Genomic DNA, 22588 nt, shown 5'->3' with positions numbered 1-22588 from the left:
TAACAAGAGCAAGCGTAAATTTCAAGACCAGCATTCGCCCCTGGTAGCACGTATCATACATATAAGTCATTTTATTTAGAAAATATTGACATCGCAAAGAATATTATATAACTGTTAAATTCCTTGCGATATAAATATTATATCACTAGGAATGTTATAAAATGCAGTAGGAACCGGTAATTTTTTATAATTAATTCATATTTCCAACCTAATTGTGTAATATTTTAAATTAAAAAAAAATGATCTCTGATATTTTTTTTAAATTTAGAATCGATAGCAATATCGATAATTATACAGCTTTTGGACCACGAGATCGCGTTATTTCTGTGCTATACTCTCCCACTTGACATGGCTAAGATTCGATTAATAGCTTGTGGAAGATTGATCAGTTCATCTTCAACCAGTCAGTTTTATCTAAAGGAGGACTGCATGGTACTCTGTGGCTGTGTAATTTTAATTTTGAAATTGGCCTCTTAAACTATGCACTTCATTGATGATTGTACTGGAGAGAGAAAAGGGAGCCTCTAGAATTTTTTTAATGGAAAATATCCGATTGACTCTCAAGTTTTTTTTTTTTTAATGTTAATTTAAAGATACTCTCCTAGTATAATTACTTTAGAAAAGTAAACCCATCCGAGTGAATATAATAATAATAAAGATTATTAGTACTTTATTAAAAGTTATTTATTTATTTTATCAATGAAGAAAAAAAGTTTCTGGTACATTAAACAATTATCTGATGAGAAGCGTGATACCGCTCTTTTCGTAGGAAAAAGGCGCTTCGTGCCGCCTATATTATTCTGAAAATTAAATTCACGTGCTTCTCTAATTATCAAGTTATAATGGATGCTTGTGATGGAAAAAGAAAACTACCATGATTTTTTGAACCTTTTTCACATTAAATAAATACTTAATGTCGATATTTCTGGGCGGAATGTATTTCACACAAGATGGTGCTTGTGTAACTTGTTCTGCACGTTATTTGCCACATGGATAAATCTGACATAGGAGTTTGTTTAATATTTCACAGGTATATGATAATTTTTATTCCTCTGTAAAAATGAACCTCTTAGATTAAAACACGTCGGTAATGAAGATTTGGCTTATGTATTGAAATTGAGATGTTAGATTACGATTCCAGTTGGAATGTAGCTTTGCAACCTTTTATGTTAAATGCTATTCATATTCTGTCAGTTTTGTTTTCTAGGACAAATTTTATGTTACATTTCTCGTATTAAGATGCAAAATAACATTTCACTAATCTTATGTTTTGCAATAAACATGTTTTTATTTCCATTTGACATGACTTCTATGTTACAACAAGTATGAGCGACATACTGAAACAGTATGAGCGACACTGCCGTTAGGCTTAACATTATTAATAAAACTTGACACTCACCTTTTTTTCCTTGATCAAAAATCTTGGGGATGCTCTTGACCGTACCATTAGCCGGACACAGTTATCCAAGTTAAATAGCATTAATGGGGGAACGATCGGAGAAGGGCAGTTGCTTACCCACACATCTGAAGAAGAGAATTCAAAGCAAATGAATGTTGTGAATTTTCAGATAAATAACAACAAAGGAACCAATTCATCTTTTTAGTTTTAACACGCCAAAATAGAAATATTTTCCAAAAATTTAAAAAGTGCTTATGTTCATCTCCCCATACCACGAATATTTCTCTGCAAATTTTCAAAACTTAGTCTCATCTGCCACTGAATTGCCATATAGATAGACGCGTGTATTATGGTTTGGTAGCAAGAGATTCATCATCGAACAGAGTACTGGTCTCAGAAGAAGTTTACCTTTTTTTTTTAAAATCATAAAACAGTAAAATTGGAATGAGTGGCAAATGTAAAAAAAAAAAAAATCATCTACTCTGAAAGGTATAAAATGACTTTACACAGATCTTATCATTCATGTTTGGGCATGTGCTGTGTAATTTCAAATATCAGTATATATTTTTCAGATTTTTACATTTTATAGCACTGTAAAACAACACTAAACTTACTCTAAAAAAATATGATTTGCCACTGGAGAGTTCATGGATTGAAAGTACTGATTTCACAGATTTATTGAATGTTGACACTTTAAGAAGTCAATGAAATACATTTTTGGGCTTTCAGTCTTCAAATAGTAATGGTGTTCTGTGAGAATGAATAAGCAAGTTTTTTTATTTATTTATTTATTATTATAGAGCTCCCTTCATCTAAAAACTTTTGGCTATAGAATTTATGTTAATGAAAGAAGTTACTTATTGAAAATAATGATAATAAACCCTACCTTGGTAGTTTAAACTTCTAGACATACAGAGGTGTCAGAACGTAATTGTATAGCATCTTTCCTTTAAGATTAGGATAAATTGTTCAAAAAAAAAAAAAACTATATGAAATTGAAAATATGGAAGACTAATTGGATAAAATTTTGGAATATAAAATGCATAGTAATACATAACATTGAAGTATAAATGTATTGAATAAAAAAATTTAAATAAAATTAATAAGTGAACTTGGGGGAATAATAAACTAAAACTAAAGTGTAGGAATGATATAAAGGTTATACAAAGATGGAATAAAATCAAGATTATAAAATGTATAAAACTTAAATGTACTATACGTGTGTGTACTATAAGTATGTGCGAAATTTAAAAGCAGTAATAAAGAAGTGGATGATCAGTGTAAGAAAGATATTACTTTACAGGATGAACAGCTGTTTCTGGAATGACCTTCTTCAGACATTTCTGAAGGCAGTGAACTGAATGTACAAGTACTTTTTGCTTCTTTTCTTAAAGAGAAGTTTCCTAAGTATCTCAAGTAATGTGCCTCCTAAATAATAAGTAAATACACTTTATTTTGTTTAAGCATAAGCATTCGTGTAAGTTTTTCAATAACAGTATTTATTAATTTCATTAATAAATACTTCACAAATTTTTGCTCATGTACAACTTCACTTGTCAAAAGTAGAAAGCTGTTATGGTGACTGTAATAATGACTTCAGTGAGTTAGTGTTAAAGATTGCTGAAATTGTAATTAGTAGCCTGCCCAAGTTTTTAATACTTACAACAGGATCATCATAAAATTTCTGATATGCATCCTCAAGCAGTGTATTATAGTACTACATGAAAAGTTTACATTATTTCTATCTTCCTGTTAACAATTTTTCTACAAATTAGTCTTATTTCTGAGGATCACAGTATTGTCAGATCTTATATTTCAGTCTTCTAAGGCACTTCTTAGTCCACCTAGATCTTGGTATTCCTCTGGGTATCTTTTTATCCTAACATCAAACATCTGGTTTGGTATCTTTCCTCTCCCATTAAATGATCATATCACCTAAATATAACTCTATTCCCACATTTCTGAATGATCGTTTAAAGTCAGTGAAATAAATTACCATCCCAACTAACACAGATAAACACCCATAAACATGAGAAAACTAGTACTAGAAATGTCAACAAGAACCAAACATGTCTGGCTTGAGGTCCTCAGAGACTAACGTTGCCCACCCATCTGCCCTCTCTGATATCAAAACACATACCCACGCACCTGCTGTGCTCCATCTAAAAAAAAACACATCTACATGGCCAGGAGTTATGGGCCACCATGCCATGCCCCATGTCAGACACCTCTACAAAAAAAAATTTAAAAAAAAAGCATCCACCTATCTTTTCCAGTTAAAAAACACTGACCTTTGGGGGGGGGGGTGGAACTATCCTGCCTGCCACTTTCAAAAGACACTTGCCACCTCAACTCTCTTGCCTCCCACCTCATAAAACACTGCTGTACCTTCCTCCACAGAACACCAATACACATGCGCTCCTTATTATGCCACATTCATCATAAAAAGTAAACTCCAATTCCTAATGTAACACAAACACACCTAAAGTAACAAAACATTCATCACAGCAAAAGCACAGAAACAATTACTATCAACTCACATCAAGAAACTTCACTAAAGTAAAGCATGAAACAAAAATAACAGAAGCAACTTCATCATCAAATTCCTGATATGTACCCTCAGGAGGTGTGCAAGACTATAATGATAATATTACATGAAAAAGTTACACCATTACAGATCTGTCACCATCTTGGTTATTTGCCTCCAAATCATCTCCACTATACCTCATTCCAAGAAACCCACATAACCAGACCTGTGCACAATATTGAAACACACTTAATGAAAGCCTGTTAACAGGCTTTCATATAAAGAGGAATAATAATTATCTTTGTGCAGCAGCAAATGAAAGCTTATGAAAGACCAAAAAATTCAATAAAAGGAAAACATCAAAGAAATAATCAAAAAGAAAAAAGAAGCCTATCACAAATGGTTAAGCAGTAAAAGATTAGAAGATGAAATAGAATATAAAAGAATATGAGCCATAGCTAAAAGAGAAGTCAGAAAAAGACATAGAGAATCATGGAACATGATTTATATAAAATAAGACCCAATGTATATAAGATTTTGAAACACTTAAATGCAGATATCAAAGAAAACATAAAATTAAGCACCGAATTGAAATTAGAAGAATTTCTAAATTACTACACTGAATTGTGGAACAGACAAATATTTTAAAAAAGACAACTGGCAAACAATTAACGAAAATTAAAAGAAAATAACTAAAGAAGAATTAGAAATCAGCCTGAAAGAAACAAGAAATGGAAAATCACCTAGAGAAGATAAGCTAGGTTCAGAACTTATAAATATGCAGGAATAAGATTCAAAGAAAGACTCTTATTATTTTTAAATAAAATTTATTCAACTGGTATCCCCCTAATAGAATAGAAAAAAGCAATTGTGATTCCTATCTTTAAAAAAGGTAATAGAGATGACCCTAAAAACTATAGAGGTATCAGTATACTAAATTCCTGTTGCAAAATATATAGCAGAATCTTAAATAGCAAACTAATGAAATATTCCGAAAACTTTATTTTAGAAGTACAGAATGGATTTAGAAAAGGACGATTATGTATAGACCCAGCCTTTTGCATAAAATTAATAATAGAGAAAAGAAGAGAATACAATTTAGAAACACATGGTGCATTTATTGACTTTGAAAAAGCATTTGACAGAAACATATTAAAAGAAACATATTAACATATTGAAAGAAAGACAAATACTAAATAATATCCTAAAAGCTATCACAAGTATATATGAAAATAATCAAATACAAATAAGATTAAATCACGAGCTATCATATATGAGAGATAAACCAATGAGTCTGACAGGGATATCCCCTCTCAGCAACTCTTTTTAATATCTACTTAAATGAAATAATAATAAAATGGAATAAAAATTTACATCAAGGAATTAAACTTTTACAGTAACCTTAAACACTCTCCTCTTTGCCGACGACCAAATAATAATTACAAATTCTGAAGATAACTTGCAGAAAGCTATTTTAGATCTAAATGAGGTAGCCAAAGATTACGGTATGATAATATCAACAGAAAAATAAAAAGCTATGGCCTTTTTAAAGGACAAGATCCAGCAAGAACTAAAATAGTAATAGATAACAAGATCTTAGAACAAGTGAATTCATTTAACTACCTCGGATGTATGATCACATATGTAATTGAAAAAGATATAAACATAAAAATTGCAAAATATTTAAAAATAACAGGTGTAATTAACTTTATATTTAAACCAAACCTAGTTCAAAAACAAACCAGACTGAATATATGTTAAAAGATACCAAGCTATTTTGAACCTGGTTTTAATCCATTTCCCAAGTAAGCATACAGACAAGTAAGTCAAGTTTGCACCTGCAAGTAGTGCAAGTCTGGGTGACCTGCAAAGTAGTGCAAGTCTTAGGCAACTCATGGTAAAAGTGGAATTAGCTCTGATCACTATTCTTAATATTTACCCTTAATGCAAAGCACATCTCCTTGAGGAATTGTATGATGCTATGCATTAAAGGCAAGGGGCCATTACCCAGAACGGTTTTGACCTTTATTGAGGTCTCATCAGTGGGAGCCAGGCTTAAAAATACCAAGGTTAAGTAATACAGAGCTTATAAGTATTTTACCAAAACAAGTTACCATAAGGTGCTTTGACCTTATTAAAAAAATTAGGTCAAAACAAGTTACCATAAGGTAACTTATAGCTTATTACCTTATGAAATACCAAAACTGTTCAAAGCTCTTTTGATGAAAGAATCCTTATAACCATTACATAAAAAAGTGGAAATATGTTGTAATTCTTTCTGTAACAGTTCATCTGAAAAACATAAGGCGTGGGCCCGATGAACCAATGTTTTAATAGTTCCAGACATTTGGCTGGGATGGTTGAGATTCAGCATGGATATAATGGCCTGTATGACTCTTCTTCTAAAATACTGAGAAATGTAGGCTACAATCTGATTGACGAAGAATTAAAAGATCTAAAAAGGCTAACGGCTTATTTCTTATTCCAGGGTAAATTGGATCCTAGGATGAAGTGCATTTAATTTAGACAGAAAGTGTTGTAATTCATAGGAAGAGTCATTTCAGATAGCAAAAATATCATTACATATCTGAACCAGTGAGTAGGTCTAGTGAAATGTTGTTGAAAATACGTTGTTCCAAGTGCTCCATGAAGAAGTTGGCAAAGTTGGCAGGAGAAATAGAATTGCCAATTGCTGTTCCTTTGATTTGTTGATATAACTTGTTTTTAAAGAAAAAAATAACCAGAATATATTACCGAATCAAATATTTGAACAATATCTGAAGGAATTTCTTGTTGTAGTAATTCAATGCTGTTAGATAAAGGAACATTGGTAAATAAGGAAACATCTAAACTAATCATAATATCTGAAGGGAATTCTTGTTGTAGTAATTCAATGCTGTTAGATAAATAAAGGAACATTAGTAAATAAGGAAACATCTAAACTAATCATAATATCTGAAGCATCCAAATGAAGATCCGAAATTTTATTTTTAAAATTCAAAGTATTTTTTTTATATAAGTATCAGTTCTTCTATTGAAGTAAGTAAATTAGAATAAGAATTTTGAAATTTTATAATAACTGGGACATTGTGTACAGTCTACAACTGGTCTTAACAGAATACCTGATTGTGTTAAGGCCAAATTCCTTGCTGTGGGTTATCTTATTTTGGACAAACAGGAATATCTTCTTCTGTTCAGCTAGAAGAACATAAGTCTCATATTCAGTACCTTGATTCTGAACAGTCTGGACTTGTGGAGCATGCATTCAACTCTAAACATGGAGTTCATGGGAAAACGACAAGTCTTTCACAAAAGTCGGTTCCTCATGGAATGTCTTTATAAAGAAACATGAGAAACTTTACTTCACTAACTTAAACAGATCTGATGGTCTGCATCTATCCCCTTTGTGGGAGATAGTACTTTTTAAATCAGCCAGTTTTTCCTAACTTTTATCTAATTGTATAATTTTGTTTAATACATTAGGAAATTTAATGATCGTTTTAAGGTATCTTACATTAGCTACTTAGGTGAGACCTTTTGAAATTGTTCGTTAATGTTTGATTACCATTAAGCATTCTTGTACTGAAAATGCCTTTGATACTTAGGCAAAAATTTTACATTAATAAAAGTATAAATTATGTGAGTTTCATTCCAATATTATAATTTATTTAAATATGCCTACTCACGATATTTCCTTATTGAAACAAATATTGAGACTTTACGGAGAGTCTACTTCCAAACAGCATGCTAGATCTGGTAAAGTGTTAGTAAAGAATGCTAAATGCATAAACAGAATCTTATTCCTACTTGTTGTGAATTAAAAGAAGTATTCAGGTCTTGTAAAGCTCAGCAGATTTATTTAAAGGTTAGTAGGTCACTTTTAAATTATCAGCTATATGAAGCTAAAAAATCTCTAGCACCTTCTTAAACAGAGACATTTTTTATATCAAGAATGCCTTAGAATCTGTATTAGTGGCTGAAACTTTTAACAGTATTGCATGTATCATCAACTTCATACCTAAATGTTTTTAAAGCTTCTCATGATAAGTTACAGCATAAGTTTGATTCACTTATTAGTCAGTTGAGAACCAGTACACATACCTGTGATATGGATAGACTAGTCATCAATGTTTCCGGCCGTCCTCTGACAGAGAATGAACTTTTTGTTTTATCAAAAAGACACGATTTCGCCATCACTCCCAATAAGGTTCCCCTCATGGATTTTTTTCATAGCATAGAGGTATTTGATCTTGATCTCAAAAAACAGGACTTGTTTTGAATGTGCAAAAATTATATTTAATGCTGAGCTTCCATGTCCTAATCTCTCTTGATCTGAATTTAAAGCACTGAAATTTAAATTTCAGTGATCTGAATTTAAAGCTGACAAGGGAAAGTTGTTGTTGTTGAAGATAGAAAATAATACGAGAGAAAAATGTCTCTATTACTCTGAGACTATTCAACTTAAGGTCCCTCACATCTGATCTTATCTGTGGTCAATTAAACACACTTAATTCTCTTATCGATAATGTATCTGCTTTGAATGAAGATCAAAGCAAAAAACTTACAACATTCTTTGGTTGTTCACCTAGATTCTATGGTCTTCCCGAAGTTCATAAATCAGATATTTTGCTAAGGTTGTTCGTAGACTGTATAGAATGCCCCACTTATAAAATTTTAAAATTCTTATCTAATTTACTTACTTCTTCAACTAGAAGAACTGATACTTATAAAAAAAATACTTTGGATTTTAAAAATAAAATTTCGGATTTTCATTTGGATGCTTGATATATTATGATTAGTTTAGATGTTGTTTCCTTATTTACTAATGTTCCTTTGTCTAACAGTATTGAATTACTATAATTTACAAAAATTTCCTTCAGATATTGTTCAAATATTTGATTTTGTAATACATTCTAGTTATTTAAGTTAAGGAATATTACATCCCATATCATTTCTGAATTAAAAACAAGTTATATCAACAAATCAAAGGAACAGCAATGGGCAATCCTATTTTTCCTGCTATCGCCAACTTCTTCATGGAGCACATTGAACAACGTATTTTTGACAACATTTTGCCTAGACCTGCTCACTGGTTCAGATATGTAGATTATATTTTTGCTATCTGAAATGGCTCTTCCTGTGAATTACAACAGTTTCTCTCTAAATTAAATGCACTTCATCCCAGGATCCAAATCACCCTAGAAGTAGTAGTAAATAAGCAGTTAACCTTTTTAGACCTTTTAATTCTTCGTCAATCAGATGGTAACCTACATTTCTCAGTATTTTGGAAGAAGAGTTGTCATCATCATCATGCTTGTCAAGGATTTAGGCCTAGAGTGGGCTGTTTCGACCTTAGAAGTCATCTTTGATCTCAAGTAGAAAACCAGGACGTCCTCTTTTCTTTTTCCTAATGATTTGTATGTTAAGGTTTGTTTTGAAGAATAGTCATACAGACCATTATATCATGCTGAATATCATCACTATCCCAGTCAAAAAGCTGGAACTATTAAAACATTGGTTCATTGGGCCTGCTCCTTATGTTTTTCAGATGAACTGTTACAGAAAGAATTACAACATATTATTTCTACTTTTTTATCTAATGGTTATAAGGATTTTTTCATCTAAAGAGCTTTGAACAGCTTTGGTATCTCTACCTCTTCAAATACAGAAGAAATAACTCTTATTCCTATCCTTTATGTGCAAGGCATTAGTGAACACACAGTGAAAGTTTTAAAACCACTGAATATTTTTGTTGTCTTTTGCCCCCATCAGAAATACTTTTACTTTTCTTGCTTCTCCTAAGGACATGCTTGCACATCTCAATTATCCAGGTGTCTACCAGATTCCTTGTTCCTGTGGACTGTCTCATTTCGGAACAAACAAGAAGATCTGCTTTTATTTGGCTAGAAGAACACAAGTCTTATATTCAGTACCTTGAGCCTGTGAACAGTCTGGACTTTTGGAGCATACAATGAACACTAGACAGAGTTCTTCACAAAAATGAGTTCCTCATGGAAAGTTTCATAAGGAAGCATGAAACTTTACTTCACTATCCTAATTTAAACACATCTGATGGTGTATGTCTATCCCCTTTGTGGGAGTTAGTACTTTTTAAATCAGCTAATTTTTTCCTGTCTTATTTAATTGTATAATTTTATTTTATTTTATTTTTTTATTAAGTTAGGATATTTAATGACCTTTTTTAGTTACCTTACATTAGCTACTTAGGTGCCACCTTTTGGAATTGTCTGTTAATGTTTGATTACCATTAAGCATTCTTGTACTGATTATGCATTTGATACTTAGGTGAAATTTTTACATTAATAAAAGTATATATTACCTGAGTTTCATTTCAATATTATAATATATTTAAATGTGTCTACTGATGGTATTTCCTTATTGAAACAAGTAATTGTTTAGAACATATGGCTTTGGTTGGCATCATAAAATGTTAAGGTTTTTATGATGCTGTATTGTTGGGGTGGTATGCTCCCCCTCTCCATTTCATTTCTTTTTATTATATGTTTTATCTGGCCTTGCAACCTTTGATAAATAGCTGAAGGTTATGTAGTCTTTGGGGAAAATAGTGAGTGAGGCTGTTATTCAAAGTAAGGAGCCTTGTTTTTGAGTTATTTCTTGCAAGAGATAGCATTGAAGGTGATATGGTTATACCTGTCCCATTGAATTATAAGGAGATCACATTTTCGGTCATTGATTATGTGATATCTTATGTCTTCTAATGTTAAGGTGCTACAAGGTTTATCAAACGAAGAAGAGAAATTGAATATACTGTCATCGACAAAGCTATGATTAGGATTTGAGGTCAGTGAGAGCCAGGTCATTATATAAAAAAAAGAGAAAGAGTGGGTGAGAGTCTAGAGCCCTGGGGTATTCTTGCATTGGTGGAGGCATATGTACTGACTGAGGAAAGGAACCTGTCAGCCCAATTGCAAAGAATAGCAGTTTGGTGAGCAGGTTTCTTTGCCAGACCTGGAATTCGTGTCAAGAGTTTCTCCAAGCCATTCCATGACCTGTATCTGTGATGAAGGCTAGAAAAAATCATCTAAAATCATCTTCGAAGTGAGGGTGGTAGAATTCGTATTACTGGTTGCTAAATTAGCTGGTGGGTCTCCAGGTAGTAAAGTTGACTACTGATGACTGACTCCCCCATGGCTTTTGAGACTGAAATGAGAACAATTGGACAGTTTGTTGGCTAACTTTTATCATTTATTTTGGGAATTGTCTGAATGATGTCAAGTTTTCATACTCTAGTGTAGATGTCTTTAAAGTAGAAGAGATGATTATAAGTGTTAATTCTGGACCACAAGATTTTAATACAGTGAGGAGGGGATACTATCACTACTATTTAAATCAGTATACTTTTCCCTTATAGCTTCTGTTAACTTCTATTTTACAAAAAACAAAATTCACCATCTCATCCAATTCTACAGAGCGCCATGAGTTTAGCCCTTATCCATTCAAACTCACATGAGTTTGTCCTATCAGTATGGTACTTGATTAGCATCCATAAGAAGAGAGAGAGAGAGAAAGAAAATGAAAATATAAAGATTGCATATTAATGAATTCAAACAAAAAAAGTGGGCTTACATATACCACACTGTAGACACCTTATGCACAGTAAAATGAGTGAGAAATTTTGCATGGTACATTCTCATCTCATTTTAATGAGGTGGGAATTACCTATGCCATGTAAAATCCTCCGAATTTAATGTTTAAAAAATTATTGGAAATATTTAAAAAAATTGTTTTTAAGAATTTTTTTGTGCAAAAAAAGGGCAACTTTCCATGTTTCCGTGTTCATTCTGGCTGTTCTTAAAGAACACAAACAGGCAGTAGGACATGCATGAATTTGATGGCACTGTTCTGTTGTGCTTGGTGTATGAATGATCATGATGATCTATATCCCAAAGGTTCTTCAATAAAATGAGACAAAATATTAATAGCGTTAATTACCTCTAGTTAAGTTGTGAGTAACGATTAAACAGTTATTGAAATGGATCTAACCAACATCCGAGTTTTAAATATTCATACTAATGAGATGTATAGAAAAATACTTGTGTATTTTGATAAAATCAGTGAAGATACTATTAGTTCTTTATAGCAAAACATAATTTTTGTTGGTTTCATTAAATATGCTGTACAAGCAGCTTCCCATAATTCTCATTTATTTCATTTTACAATCTGTCCATATATTTCTATTTAAGCCATGTGTGAACTTTGTAATAAAAATCCAAAATGCTAATTAAATTTACCAAAATGGCAGCGGTATCTTTATTATTTATTTATTTATTTTGTTTTGAAATTTACACAGAGAAAAATATCTTAAAGGTAAGGACAGATGCCATGGATCTTTCTTCCTATGTTTATTCCCCTCTTATACAATGATCAAAAATATCTGGACTGAACAACTCATTGTAGTAGCAGATATGACTATATACATTACAACCATGACTCATACAGGCATAAAAGGAAGCACACACACTCTTGCAATCTTCATAGCCAAACATTAACAGTAAAATTGGCTGTACTGAAAAGGTCAGTGACTTTCAGTGTGGCACTGTCATAGGTCCCCCTTGCAATAACTCAGTTTGAAAAATTTCTGTTCTGCAGCAGATGGAAGTGAATTACCTCAGAAACCTAAGAGAATTGGTAGAAAGCCTTTCCAGTAGGTTGAAGAATGCTATAGGCAAAGGGTGGATCAACTCCATATTAATGCCTTTCATATTAGAATGAGATTTGGGATGAAGAGATGTTTGGATATTTTTGATTAGATAGTGTACTGCGTGAGTTTGAACTGCTTTTGTTGATATGTGAAATGATCATAAATATCTGGACATCCCTTTGTAGTAGTGGAGATGGCTATAAAGAACCATGGCTCATACAGGCATAAAACAAAGAACACGCTTGAAATAAAATGGTCCATTCTGAAGAGCTTGGTGACTTTCAATGTGGCACTGTCACAGGAGTTGCAGCAAGTTCCCTGATCAACTATAAATGACATTGTGAAGTGGAAAATGCCAAGGACCAATAACAGCACAGTTGCAAGGTAAGCCACTGAAAATCCTAAAGTAGAACCATTAAGTGCTGAAGAGCATGGTGCAAAAAAAAAATAATAATAAAACCTACTTACATGTGTAGTGCCAACTATCCTTGGTTGAAACACTCGCTACCAGTTCCAAAAATGTTTCTGCAAGCAATGCCGACATCACACCTGTTCGTTGGGAGCCAAAGGGCATGAATTTCCATGACCATACAGCAAAAAGAGCCTAACATCAGCAAGGGAAATGCTAAACATCAGATGGAGTGGTGTAAAGCATGTTGCCATTGGGCCTGGAGCAGTATAAACTTACTCTCTGGAGTGATGAAATACACTTCACCATCTAGCAGTTTGATGGATGTTTGGCAGTTGCCAGTAGGATGCTACCTACTTACATGTGTAGTGCCAACTATAAAGTTTGGTGGGGGAGGTATTATGCTTTGTGGAGTTTTTGCTAGGCCCCTAGTTCCATTGATGGGGAATCTTAATGCTGTAGCCTATAATGACATTCTAGACAGTTCCATGCTTTTGATTTTATTACAAGAATTCAGTGAAGGCCCTTTTCTGTATCAACATGACAGTGTCCCCATCCACAAAGTATAGTCTGTGCAGGAATAGTTTGATGAGATGATGCTGAAGAGCTTGACTGGCCTGTGCAGAGCCTTGATCTCAACTCCATTAAACACCTGGGATGAAGTTGAATACCAACTGTGAGCCAGACTGAACTGTCCAGCATCAGTGACTGGACCTTACTAATGCTCTTCAGGAAGAATGGAAGGGAATTACCTCAACAGCCTTCCAAAATCTAGTGGAAATCCTTCCCAGAAGGTTGAAGGCTGTTGTAGGCAAAGGATGGATCAACTTGATATCATTGTCTGATATAAAGTTGATCATACTAGAATGCAAATTGGGATGATGTTTGGATATTTTTGATCAGATAGTGTACATACACAATGTTGTTCACGATTCTCATGAGTGGGATGGAATTCTTGCTATCTGATTTCCAGGAACGGTTTAAACTGTTCTACTACCTTATTGTTTACCATGCAAAAAGAGTTAGTGAAATCATTTATCTTTAAAGAGGATGAATTATTTTTACTTCAAGAACTATAAATTATTGCCCATAACTTATACATTTTGAATAAGATATTAAACATCACAGTTAAATTTTTGTGTAATATCTTTTGTTATTAAACAAGTTTTCACATGTTTGTTTTCTCTTTTCAGATTTCTTCTAAGTTATTGATCTCAGTTATAAAGAATAAAAGATGCCACTTTCATGTCGATTTTATTCTCAGAAGTATCCTGAAGTAGAGGATGTTGTTATGGTAAATGTACGATCCATCGCAGAGATGGGAGCATATGTACACCTTCTAGAATATAAAAATATTGAAGGTATGATTTTATTATCTGAACTCTCTAGAAGGCGTATTAGGTCAATTAACAAGCTTATCCGAATTGGAAGAAATGAGTGTGTCGTTGTGATCAGAGTAGACAAGGAAAAAGGTAATTTGTTGCTTTTATAGAGTACTTTGAGTCATTCAATTTGAATATACCTTTTAAGGTACTGGTTAGATTGGAGGTTCCCAAAGTGTGGACTTTTCCCTCCTCCTTGTGAAAGGAACATGCTAGATTCTTGTTTGGAGAATATAAATTTTATGCATTAGTCAAAATTAGTCCAGTCTAGCATATTCATTGACTATAACAAACAGAAACAACCCAACCAAAGCATCATAAGTATGGTGTTACGACAAAAGAAATCACTATAGCAATTATCTACTGTAATGAATTATTTCTGTGATCCTCATGAGTTTTAGTGAGAGTCAACTGTATATAGCAATATTTATCTGAATTAAAATTTCTATACAAAATAGCATGAGCTAGAACTCTTGATTTTGGTTGATGTTTTTTCTGAAATTGTGTATGCCAAACACATGAGAGATGTTGCAGAATCTTTAGCAAATTATTGTTGTGCATGAACGCCTTGCTATATTATCAAGTAATAGCATGAGATATAACAACCCAGTACATTACCTTTTGAAACAGATAAAAACAAAATATCATGCATTTTAAATCAAAAAAATACCAATTAAACTATGTGGTTTTTTTTTTTTTGGTAAACTAAACAATTCAAAAAGAAGCTAACATAATATGAAGCAGCCTATTTGTAATTATAAGTTTACTATTCATAACCATTAGAAATGTTTTGGGAAAATTTGGAGGAAAGAGCAAAGTTAATAATAATGGTACGTGCCTGCTGGATTTCTGTTCAGTACATGAACCAGTTGTTACTAACACTCTGTTACATCATAAAAATGTGCACAAATTCATATGGAGAGAAGTTGCATGAAATAAGTCTTATTGACCATATTATACTTGATAGTGATGTTTTCCCAGTGGTTCAGGACACAAGAGTATACAGAGGATTTGAAATTGGAAGTGATCACTGTTCATTCTTGAGCAGGATAAAATTGATTTTATATTGAAAACAGGAGTGCGCAAGAAGCAAGTGTAGGGTTCCCATTCGTTTCGTTTTTCCTGGGACAGTCCCATTTTTTATAAAAATGTCTCGAGTTAATTCCAAAAGTCCCGCTTTTTTAAGTATTCTTCAGGAAAAAATGGATAAACGGATTTTATCTAGTTTTTAATACCAATTTCTATTACAATGTTGATAATAATAAATTTTATTTATTTATTATTTATAATAATAATTAGTATTATAAATAATATAACTAACTAATAATAACTAATAGTAACTAATGGCGATGTTCTTTTTCCCATGCTTCTGTTATAACGGTATCTTACTTGATCAGTACTTTGCGTGTTATAATTTTTATCGTTTTCTACCCCTATAATGCTGAAACATAAGTGCAGTATTAATGATAATATTATAAGAGAATTTCCTCTCATTAAAGGTGTAGATGAAAATGTGAAATGTACTTTATGTAACTGTAAATTTTGCATTTCACATGGTGGTCGGTCAGAAGTAGTCAACCACGTGAAAATGAAAAAACATAAAGCTGCTGTTCGAAGTAAGGCTTCTAACTGCAGTATAAGTAATTTTTTAATTGTGAAAACCAAGAGTTAAAGGGAAAAAGAGTTATCACAGGAAGCAACCTTCGCATATCGCACAGCGGTGCATAATTACTGTTTTAACTCTATGGACTGCACAACAACCATCGCGAAAAAAATTTTTCAACGATAAATTCATGTGTTTGCAAACAAAGTGAGGCAATAATAACCTGTTATTATTGCACCATTAGTGACAAAGCAGATTGAGGAAGAGCCAAAAGAAGTTTGTTTTATATCAGTACTAATCGATTCATCAAACCACTTTGACATGAAATTAGTACCTCTGGTCATTAGATACTATCATCCAGAAAAAGGTGTGAAGGTGAATGTGTTGGAGTTATTTAATTTAGGTGGCGAAACTTCAGAACTTTTATTTTCTTATGTGTTGAAAGTGTTACAGAAGTTAGATCTCCTGAAAAAGGTTATTGCTATATCAGCAGATTATACAAATACAAACTTTGGTGGAAAAAAGAGAAAGGGAAAGAATAATCTGTATTTCAAAATGCAAGAAAACACTGTGAAGAATTTAATTGGAATTAGTTGCCCTGCACATGTGATACATAATGTTGTGCAGAATGCTTCAGATTGCTTACCTATTGATCTTCAGTTAATAATTAACAAGATTTACCAACATTTCCACATATGTTGTGTATGAGTTGTAGCAGCAAGACAAGATGGCTCTCTTTTGCCTGCAATCCAGAGGGTTATTGACATGTTCCCTTCATTTAAGTAATATTTTCTTTCTATTGACAAATGTCCTATCAGTCTCAAAAATTTCTTTGAAAATCCACTTTCAATTACACTCCTGCATTTCCTTGCTAACCAGCCATTAAAAACCTTTTATGATACCATTAAATGTATTGAAAAGCAAGATATAACAGTAATTGAAACGAAGGATGAAACAAACAACCTGGTGGAAAGGTTAAATTGTAGGAAGGCAGAAAAGTTTCTTACAACTACTATGAGAAAACAGTTGCAAGAATTAGAAAAAGGAGGACACATAACAGTTGAAAAGTTCTAAAGCTATGCAGTATATTTCTACTGCACCTGTATTGAATATATTCAGGAGTGGTGTACACTATTTCTCACACCTCTTCAGTTTATGGATTGGATTAATTTGAAGGGAAAGGATCCTGTGACTTGGAAGAAAATACAAGAAAGCTACATATTCATGCAGACAGTGTCACCAAGTTTTACTGTAAATGAAGAGGACTTATTTGATGAGTATGTGTGAAAAAATATTGTGAAAGCAAATATGAAGTGTGGAGTGAACAGAAGGATCAAAGTGTCAGTGATATATGGTGTGAAATGTTTGCTCATTTTAAGAAGCAGAGTATAAATTCTGCGAGTATTAAATGCCTAGTTAGTTTTTGTTTAGCACTGCCAGGAACTAATGCTGCAGCTGTTGAACGTGTTTTTTCATTAATAAATGCACTCTGGACAGATTAAAAAACAGACTAAAATTTGAGACAGTAAAAGCTTTAATCATTGTAAAGACATTTTAAGAATTTCTCTTGTGCTGAGTTCTATGATCAAATATCAAAAGAAAAAAAAATTCTTGAACAGGTCCATAAATCTGATAATATTTTTCTAATTAAATATGTTTGTGATTAATAATCCTTTTTTAAAGTGGATTTAATGTTAATGTATGTTCATAGCAGTATTTAATTTAAAGTGTAACATATATAATAGTTTTATTTTTGGTTTTCTTATTTTCTAAGATGTCCCGTTTTTTTACAAAATGTCCTGGGTTTTTTAAGTAAAAATTTCAGAATGTCTCAGATTTTAGTAAAACATTATGGGAACCTAAGCAAGTGTTAAAACAAATCAAAGTTCAGCAGCTTTCAGAGATGAACTGTAGACTCAACACAAACATCATTCAAGTAAAAAAAAATGAAAGTTTGAAAACAAAAACAAAACCTTGGAGATTCAGTGGCAAACCGTGAAGAAAACATTAATTCAGCCAGAGAAGCATGTGATGGGGGGGGGGTTGTCTGTAAAGATAGAAAAATGAGAACTCCATGGTGGACTTAGGAAGTTAAAGAGGCAGTCAAGGAAAAGAAGAAAAAATATTGAAAGTTCCTGGTAAGTAAATCAGCTTGTGCTCTTAGAGAATGCAGCAAAAAATGCAGGAAACCAAAACACTGTGTAAAACTAGCTAAACCAAAGTCATGGGAAGACTTTGGTAAGAACATGGAAAATTAATATCAGAAAGGTAGGAAAATATTCTGGAGGCTATTGAAAAATCTTAGAAATAGGGGATAGTTTTACTATAAAAGGAATCAGATGATAAAAGTGACACGAAAATTGAAGATAAAAATATTCTAGATGTCTAGAGTAATTACTGTGAAAAATTGCTAAATAAAACAAGTAGTTGTCAGCACAGGTAGAAAACACCCAACAAGAATATAAATCCATACTGGAAATAGAAAACGCCATCAAAAACCTGAAATGTGGAATGGCAGCTGGATTAGATGAAATTCAACCAGAAAAACTGATCTGGTTAGCCAAATGGATAGCATACTCACTCTCCAACAAGCAAGTAATGGGTTCAAGTCCCTCCATGGGCATGGGTGTTTGTAAAAGCTTGCTCTGGACAAGCTTATATAGCTGCTTGAGTTTATAAAGCTTGACTTTTGTTTTTAAAAAAGGCTCAGATATGGAGGTATAAAAGTTTTACAGTGGCTGCACTGCATAATGCAGAAGGCTTGGTCAGAGGATCAACTTCCAGATGATTGGAGCAGATCTCTCATAGCACCGAGTGTATAAAAAAGGGAAATAAAACAATGTGAGAATTAGAGGTATTTCCCTACTGAGTATTCCTGGTAAGATTTATCCAAATATACTTTAAAAAGGGCCAAGAAAAATTGTGGAAGGAAAGCTTGGTGAAGAACAAGATGGATTCAGGCCAAAGCGGTTGTAAGAATCAGATTTTCATTTTAAGACAAAGAGTAAGAGTTGAGAAATCTTGGGAATACATGGATTTGTATCTAAATTTTATAGATCTGGAAAAGGCATATAACAAGGTGCCAAGAGGAAAGCTCTTCAAAACACTACAGTTATATGGTGTAAGTGGGACATATTGAGCAGTATATAGTCTCCATTTAAGCTGTAAGTCAGCAGTTAGAATTGAAGGAGATAGAGGAAGGTGGTTTGATGTTAAATCACAGGTGCAACAAGGGTGTACATTATCTCTGCTGTTATTCATTATCTATTATGGATCACGGTATGAAAGAAAGTGGTATTAAATCTGATATCAAATTTGTGATGCTCATCTTAGCTCTTTATTTTTTTCAGATGATATTATACTTCAGAATAAATCCAGTACAAGTCTGCAAGATTCCCTGACTGGTATAAAAAAGTTTGGTATGAAAATCAGTAATAAAAAAGACAAAGACAATAAAAATAGGCAGAAATATTTAAAACATGAACTGTTCTATAGGTTCTTTGGAGAACCTATAGAACAAGTAAAACATTTCTGCTATTTAGGCACAATTTTTAGTGAAGATGGCAAATTAAATATAGAAATATTTAACAGAATAATTAAAGATGGAATGGTAGAAAGTAAGCTGAATAAATTTATATAGAATAAAAAAAATATGGACATGGACTGATTATTAATAACACCATGTTCCAAGATAAAAATGTGCACAAATTCACATGGAGAGAAGAGGCAAGGAATAAGAAAAGTCTCATTGATTATTTATTGTCTATGATGTTTTCTCTCTGGTGCAGGACACCAGATTGTATACAGGATTTGAAAATGGAAGTGATCACCATTTAGTCTTGAGTAGGATAAAATTGAATTTCATATTGAAAAGAAGCACATGTAAGAAAGTTTTAAAGAGAATAAAAGTTGAGCAGCTCTCAGGTGTGAACTGTAGACTAAAATACACAAATATTATTGAAGAAAAAATGAAAGAGTTTGAGAGCAGGAACCAAACCTTGGATGTTCAGTGGCAAATCCTGAAAAAAAACATTGATTGATTCAATCAGAGAGGCATGTGGTGAGGTTGTGTGCAAGGATAGAAAAATCAGAACTCCATGGTTTACACAGGAAGTTAGAGGCAGTGAAGGAAAAGGAAGCATATCAAACACTCCTGGCAAATAAGTCAGCTTGTGCTCTCTTAGAGAATACAGAGACAAATGTAAGAAAGCTAAACACTGTGTAAAACTGGCTAAACAAAAAGTCATGGGAGGACTTTGGCAAGAACATAGAAAATAAATATCAAGAAGGTGGCAAAATATTCTGGAGGTTGTTGAAGAAGCTCAGAAATGGAAGAAAGAGTGCTGTAAAAGGAATTAGAGATGATAAAGGTGGCATTAAAACAGGATAAAAAAAAAAGATATCCTTGAAGTCTGGAGTAATTACTTTGAAAACTGCTAAATTAAACAAGCAGTGATGACAGCACAGTGGTAAAAAAACACTGACCAGACATGCAGTCAGGAATACATATCCATACTTGAATTAGAAAAAGCCATCAAAAGCCTGAAATGTGAAAAGGCAGCTGGAGTAGATGAAGTTCGATCAGAAATGCGCAAGCATGGAAATATAAAAGTCTTATAGTGGTTGTACTGAACTGCATAGTTCAAAAGACCTCGACACAGGGATGAATTCCAAATGATTGGAGTACAGCTCTCATAGCACCCTTATATAAAAAGGGAAATAAAACTGAATGTGAGAATTACAGAGGTATTTCTCTACCGAGTGTTCCTGGTAAGATTTATGCAAGTATACTTGAGAAACGGTTGAGAAGGATTGTGTAAGAGAAGCTTGGTCAAGAACAAGCTGGATTAAGACCAAATAGAGGCTGTCAGGATCATATTTTCACTTTACGACAGATAGTTTAGAAATCATGAGAATATAACAAAGATCTGTATTTAAGTTTTCTAGATATGGAAGAGGCATATGACAAGGTGCCAAGAGAGAAGCCATTCAATACGGTAAAGTTATATGGTGTCAATGGAGCATTATATCAAGCAATACTTAGTCTAAATTTGAGTTGTAAGTCAGCAGTTAGAATTGAAAGAAGTATAGGAAGATGGTTTAATGTTAAATCTGGTGTGAGATAAGGATGTACATTATCCCCTCTGTTATTCATTATCTATGTGGATCATATTATGAAGGAAAGTGGTATTAAACCTCATATCAAAATTGGAGATGTTAATCTCAGCTCTTTGCTTTATGCAGATGATGTTATACTTCTAAATAAATCCATAAAAGGTCTGCAAGATTCCCTGACTAAATTGAATAATTGTTGTAATTGATATGGTATGAAGGTCAGCAATAACAAGACAAAGACAATGAAAATAGGCTTAAGCATTGAAAATATCACCTGCATTGTGAATAGAGAACCAATAGAACAAGTAAAACATTTCAGCTACTTAGGCAAGGCATGATTTTTAATGAAGATGGTAAATTAAGTATGAAAATTAAATATACAATAGAATCAACAAAGCTAGTATAGTAGGAAGTCAACTGAATAAATTTATATGGAATAAAAGAGAAATTAGTCAAAACACTAAAATAGCTGTATACAAGACAGTGTTCAAACCAATTTTAACTTATGAATCTGAGTGCTGGGTTAGAAATAAAACACTTGACCAAAGACTAGAGACTGCAGATATGGGAGTACTGAGAAAGATTATGGGCATGAACAGATAGCATCAATGGCAATATCATATTAAAAACAAGAATATCAGGAAAGAACTTGACATTGTTAGCATACAGGAATGTGTTAGAAGTGCTAATCTCAGGTGTAGGTCACTTAAACAGAATGGGCGAGGAAAGATTAGCAAAACAAGTGTTCTCTGCTAGGTTGGCAGGAAAACAACCCAGAGGGAGACCAAGATATAGGTGGATTGATATGGTAAAAAGTTCCTTAGAAGAAAAAAAAAATTTAAGATCTGATAATGTTGGAGTCTTGACAGGTAGTCGATTGATTTAGAGGGAAATTGTAGATAGAAAGTTAGTAATGATGCAAGTTTTTCATGTTGTAACTATCATATCCTGTACACCCCTTGAGGGTACTTGTCAGGAATTTAACAATGATGAACAACATTTCTTAGTTAGATAGCTAAGAGATGAAATTTACCCTCTATAGATACAGGTGCAGTATTCTGTTATAATATAGTGAGATGGAAAACAGTATAGACATCATTTCACGACTCTCAACCATATTTCATTAAGAAATTAGCTTTTTTTATATATACAGAGAAAATTCATCAACGAGGGGGATTAGATATCACTTAGTGAGCAAATGTTTGCCTCTGCTAGTAGTGTGGTATGAATGTAGATTGTGTATATTCTCCAGCATTAGCACATGTTTAATGGAAACATATGCTAATGTTTCCATTAAATTTCAGAGAAAATCTTGTCCCTTGGGCAAGGTTTTTGTTTTCTCAAATTTTACTTTCATTCTATGACAACAATAAAACGCAGATCTTTTTAGCTAAAGGACATCACTCCTATTTATGATTATCATCATCATCAAATTCTTGATATATATATGCATTGGGGAAGGGTTCAGGA

General features: G+C 32.8%; 1 protein-coding gene across 2 annotated transcripts in view; it reads left to right on the top strand.

The window, feature by feature from the left end:
* Nucleotides 1–753: 753 nt before the first annotated feature.
* Nucleotides 754–22588, top strand: part of eIF2alpha (eukaryotic translation initiation factor 2 subunit alpha) — an 83866-nt gene continuing 62031 nt past the window's right edge. The window contains exons 1-2 of one of the 2 annotated variants that reach the window (XM_090391188.1): nt 754–1030; nt 14212–14490. In XM_090391188.1, coding sequence (XP_090247314.1) covers nt 14253–14490 — 238 coding nt within the window. In that variant the 5' untranslated portion in view covers nt 754–1030; nt 14212–14252. Of the gene's footprint in view, nt 1031–2715; nt 2839–14211; nt 14491–22588 lie in introns of those variants that run through there. The other variant, XM_090391189.1, reaches the window with a different exon arrangement.

The sequence above is a fragment of the Typopeltis vanoorti genome, chromosome 4 (genome assembly GCF_054136105.1).
Source record: "Typopeltis vanoorti isolate ZY-2024b chromosome 4, IOZ_Tvanoo_1.0, whole genome shotgun sequence".
Classification (NCBI taxonomy): domain Eukaryota; kingdom Metazoa; phylum Arthropoda; class Arachnida; order Uropygi; family Thelyphonidae; genus Typopeltis; species Typopeltis vanoorti.
This window is presented reverse-complemented; position numbering and strand designations above follow the sequence as displayed.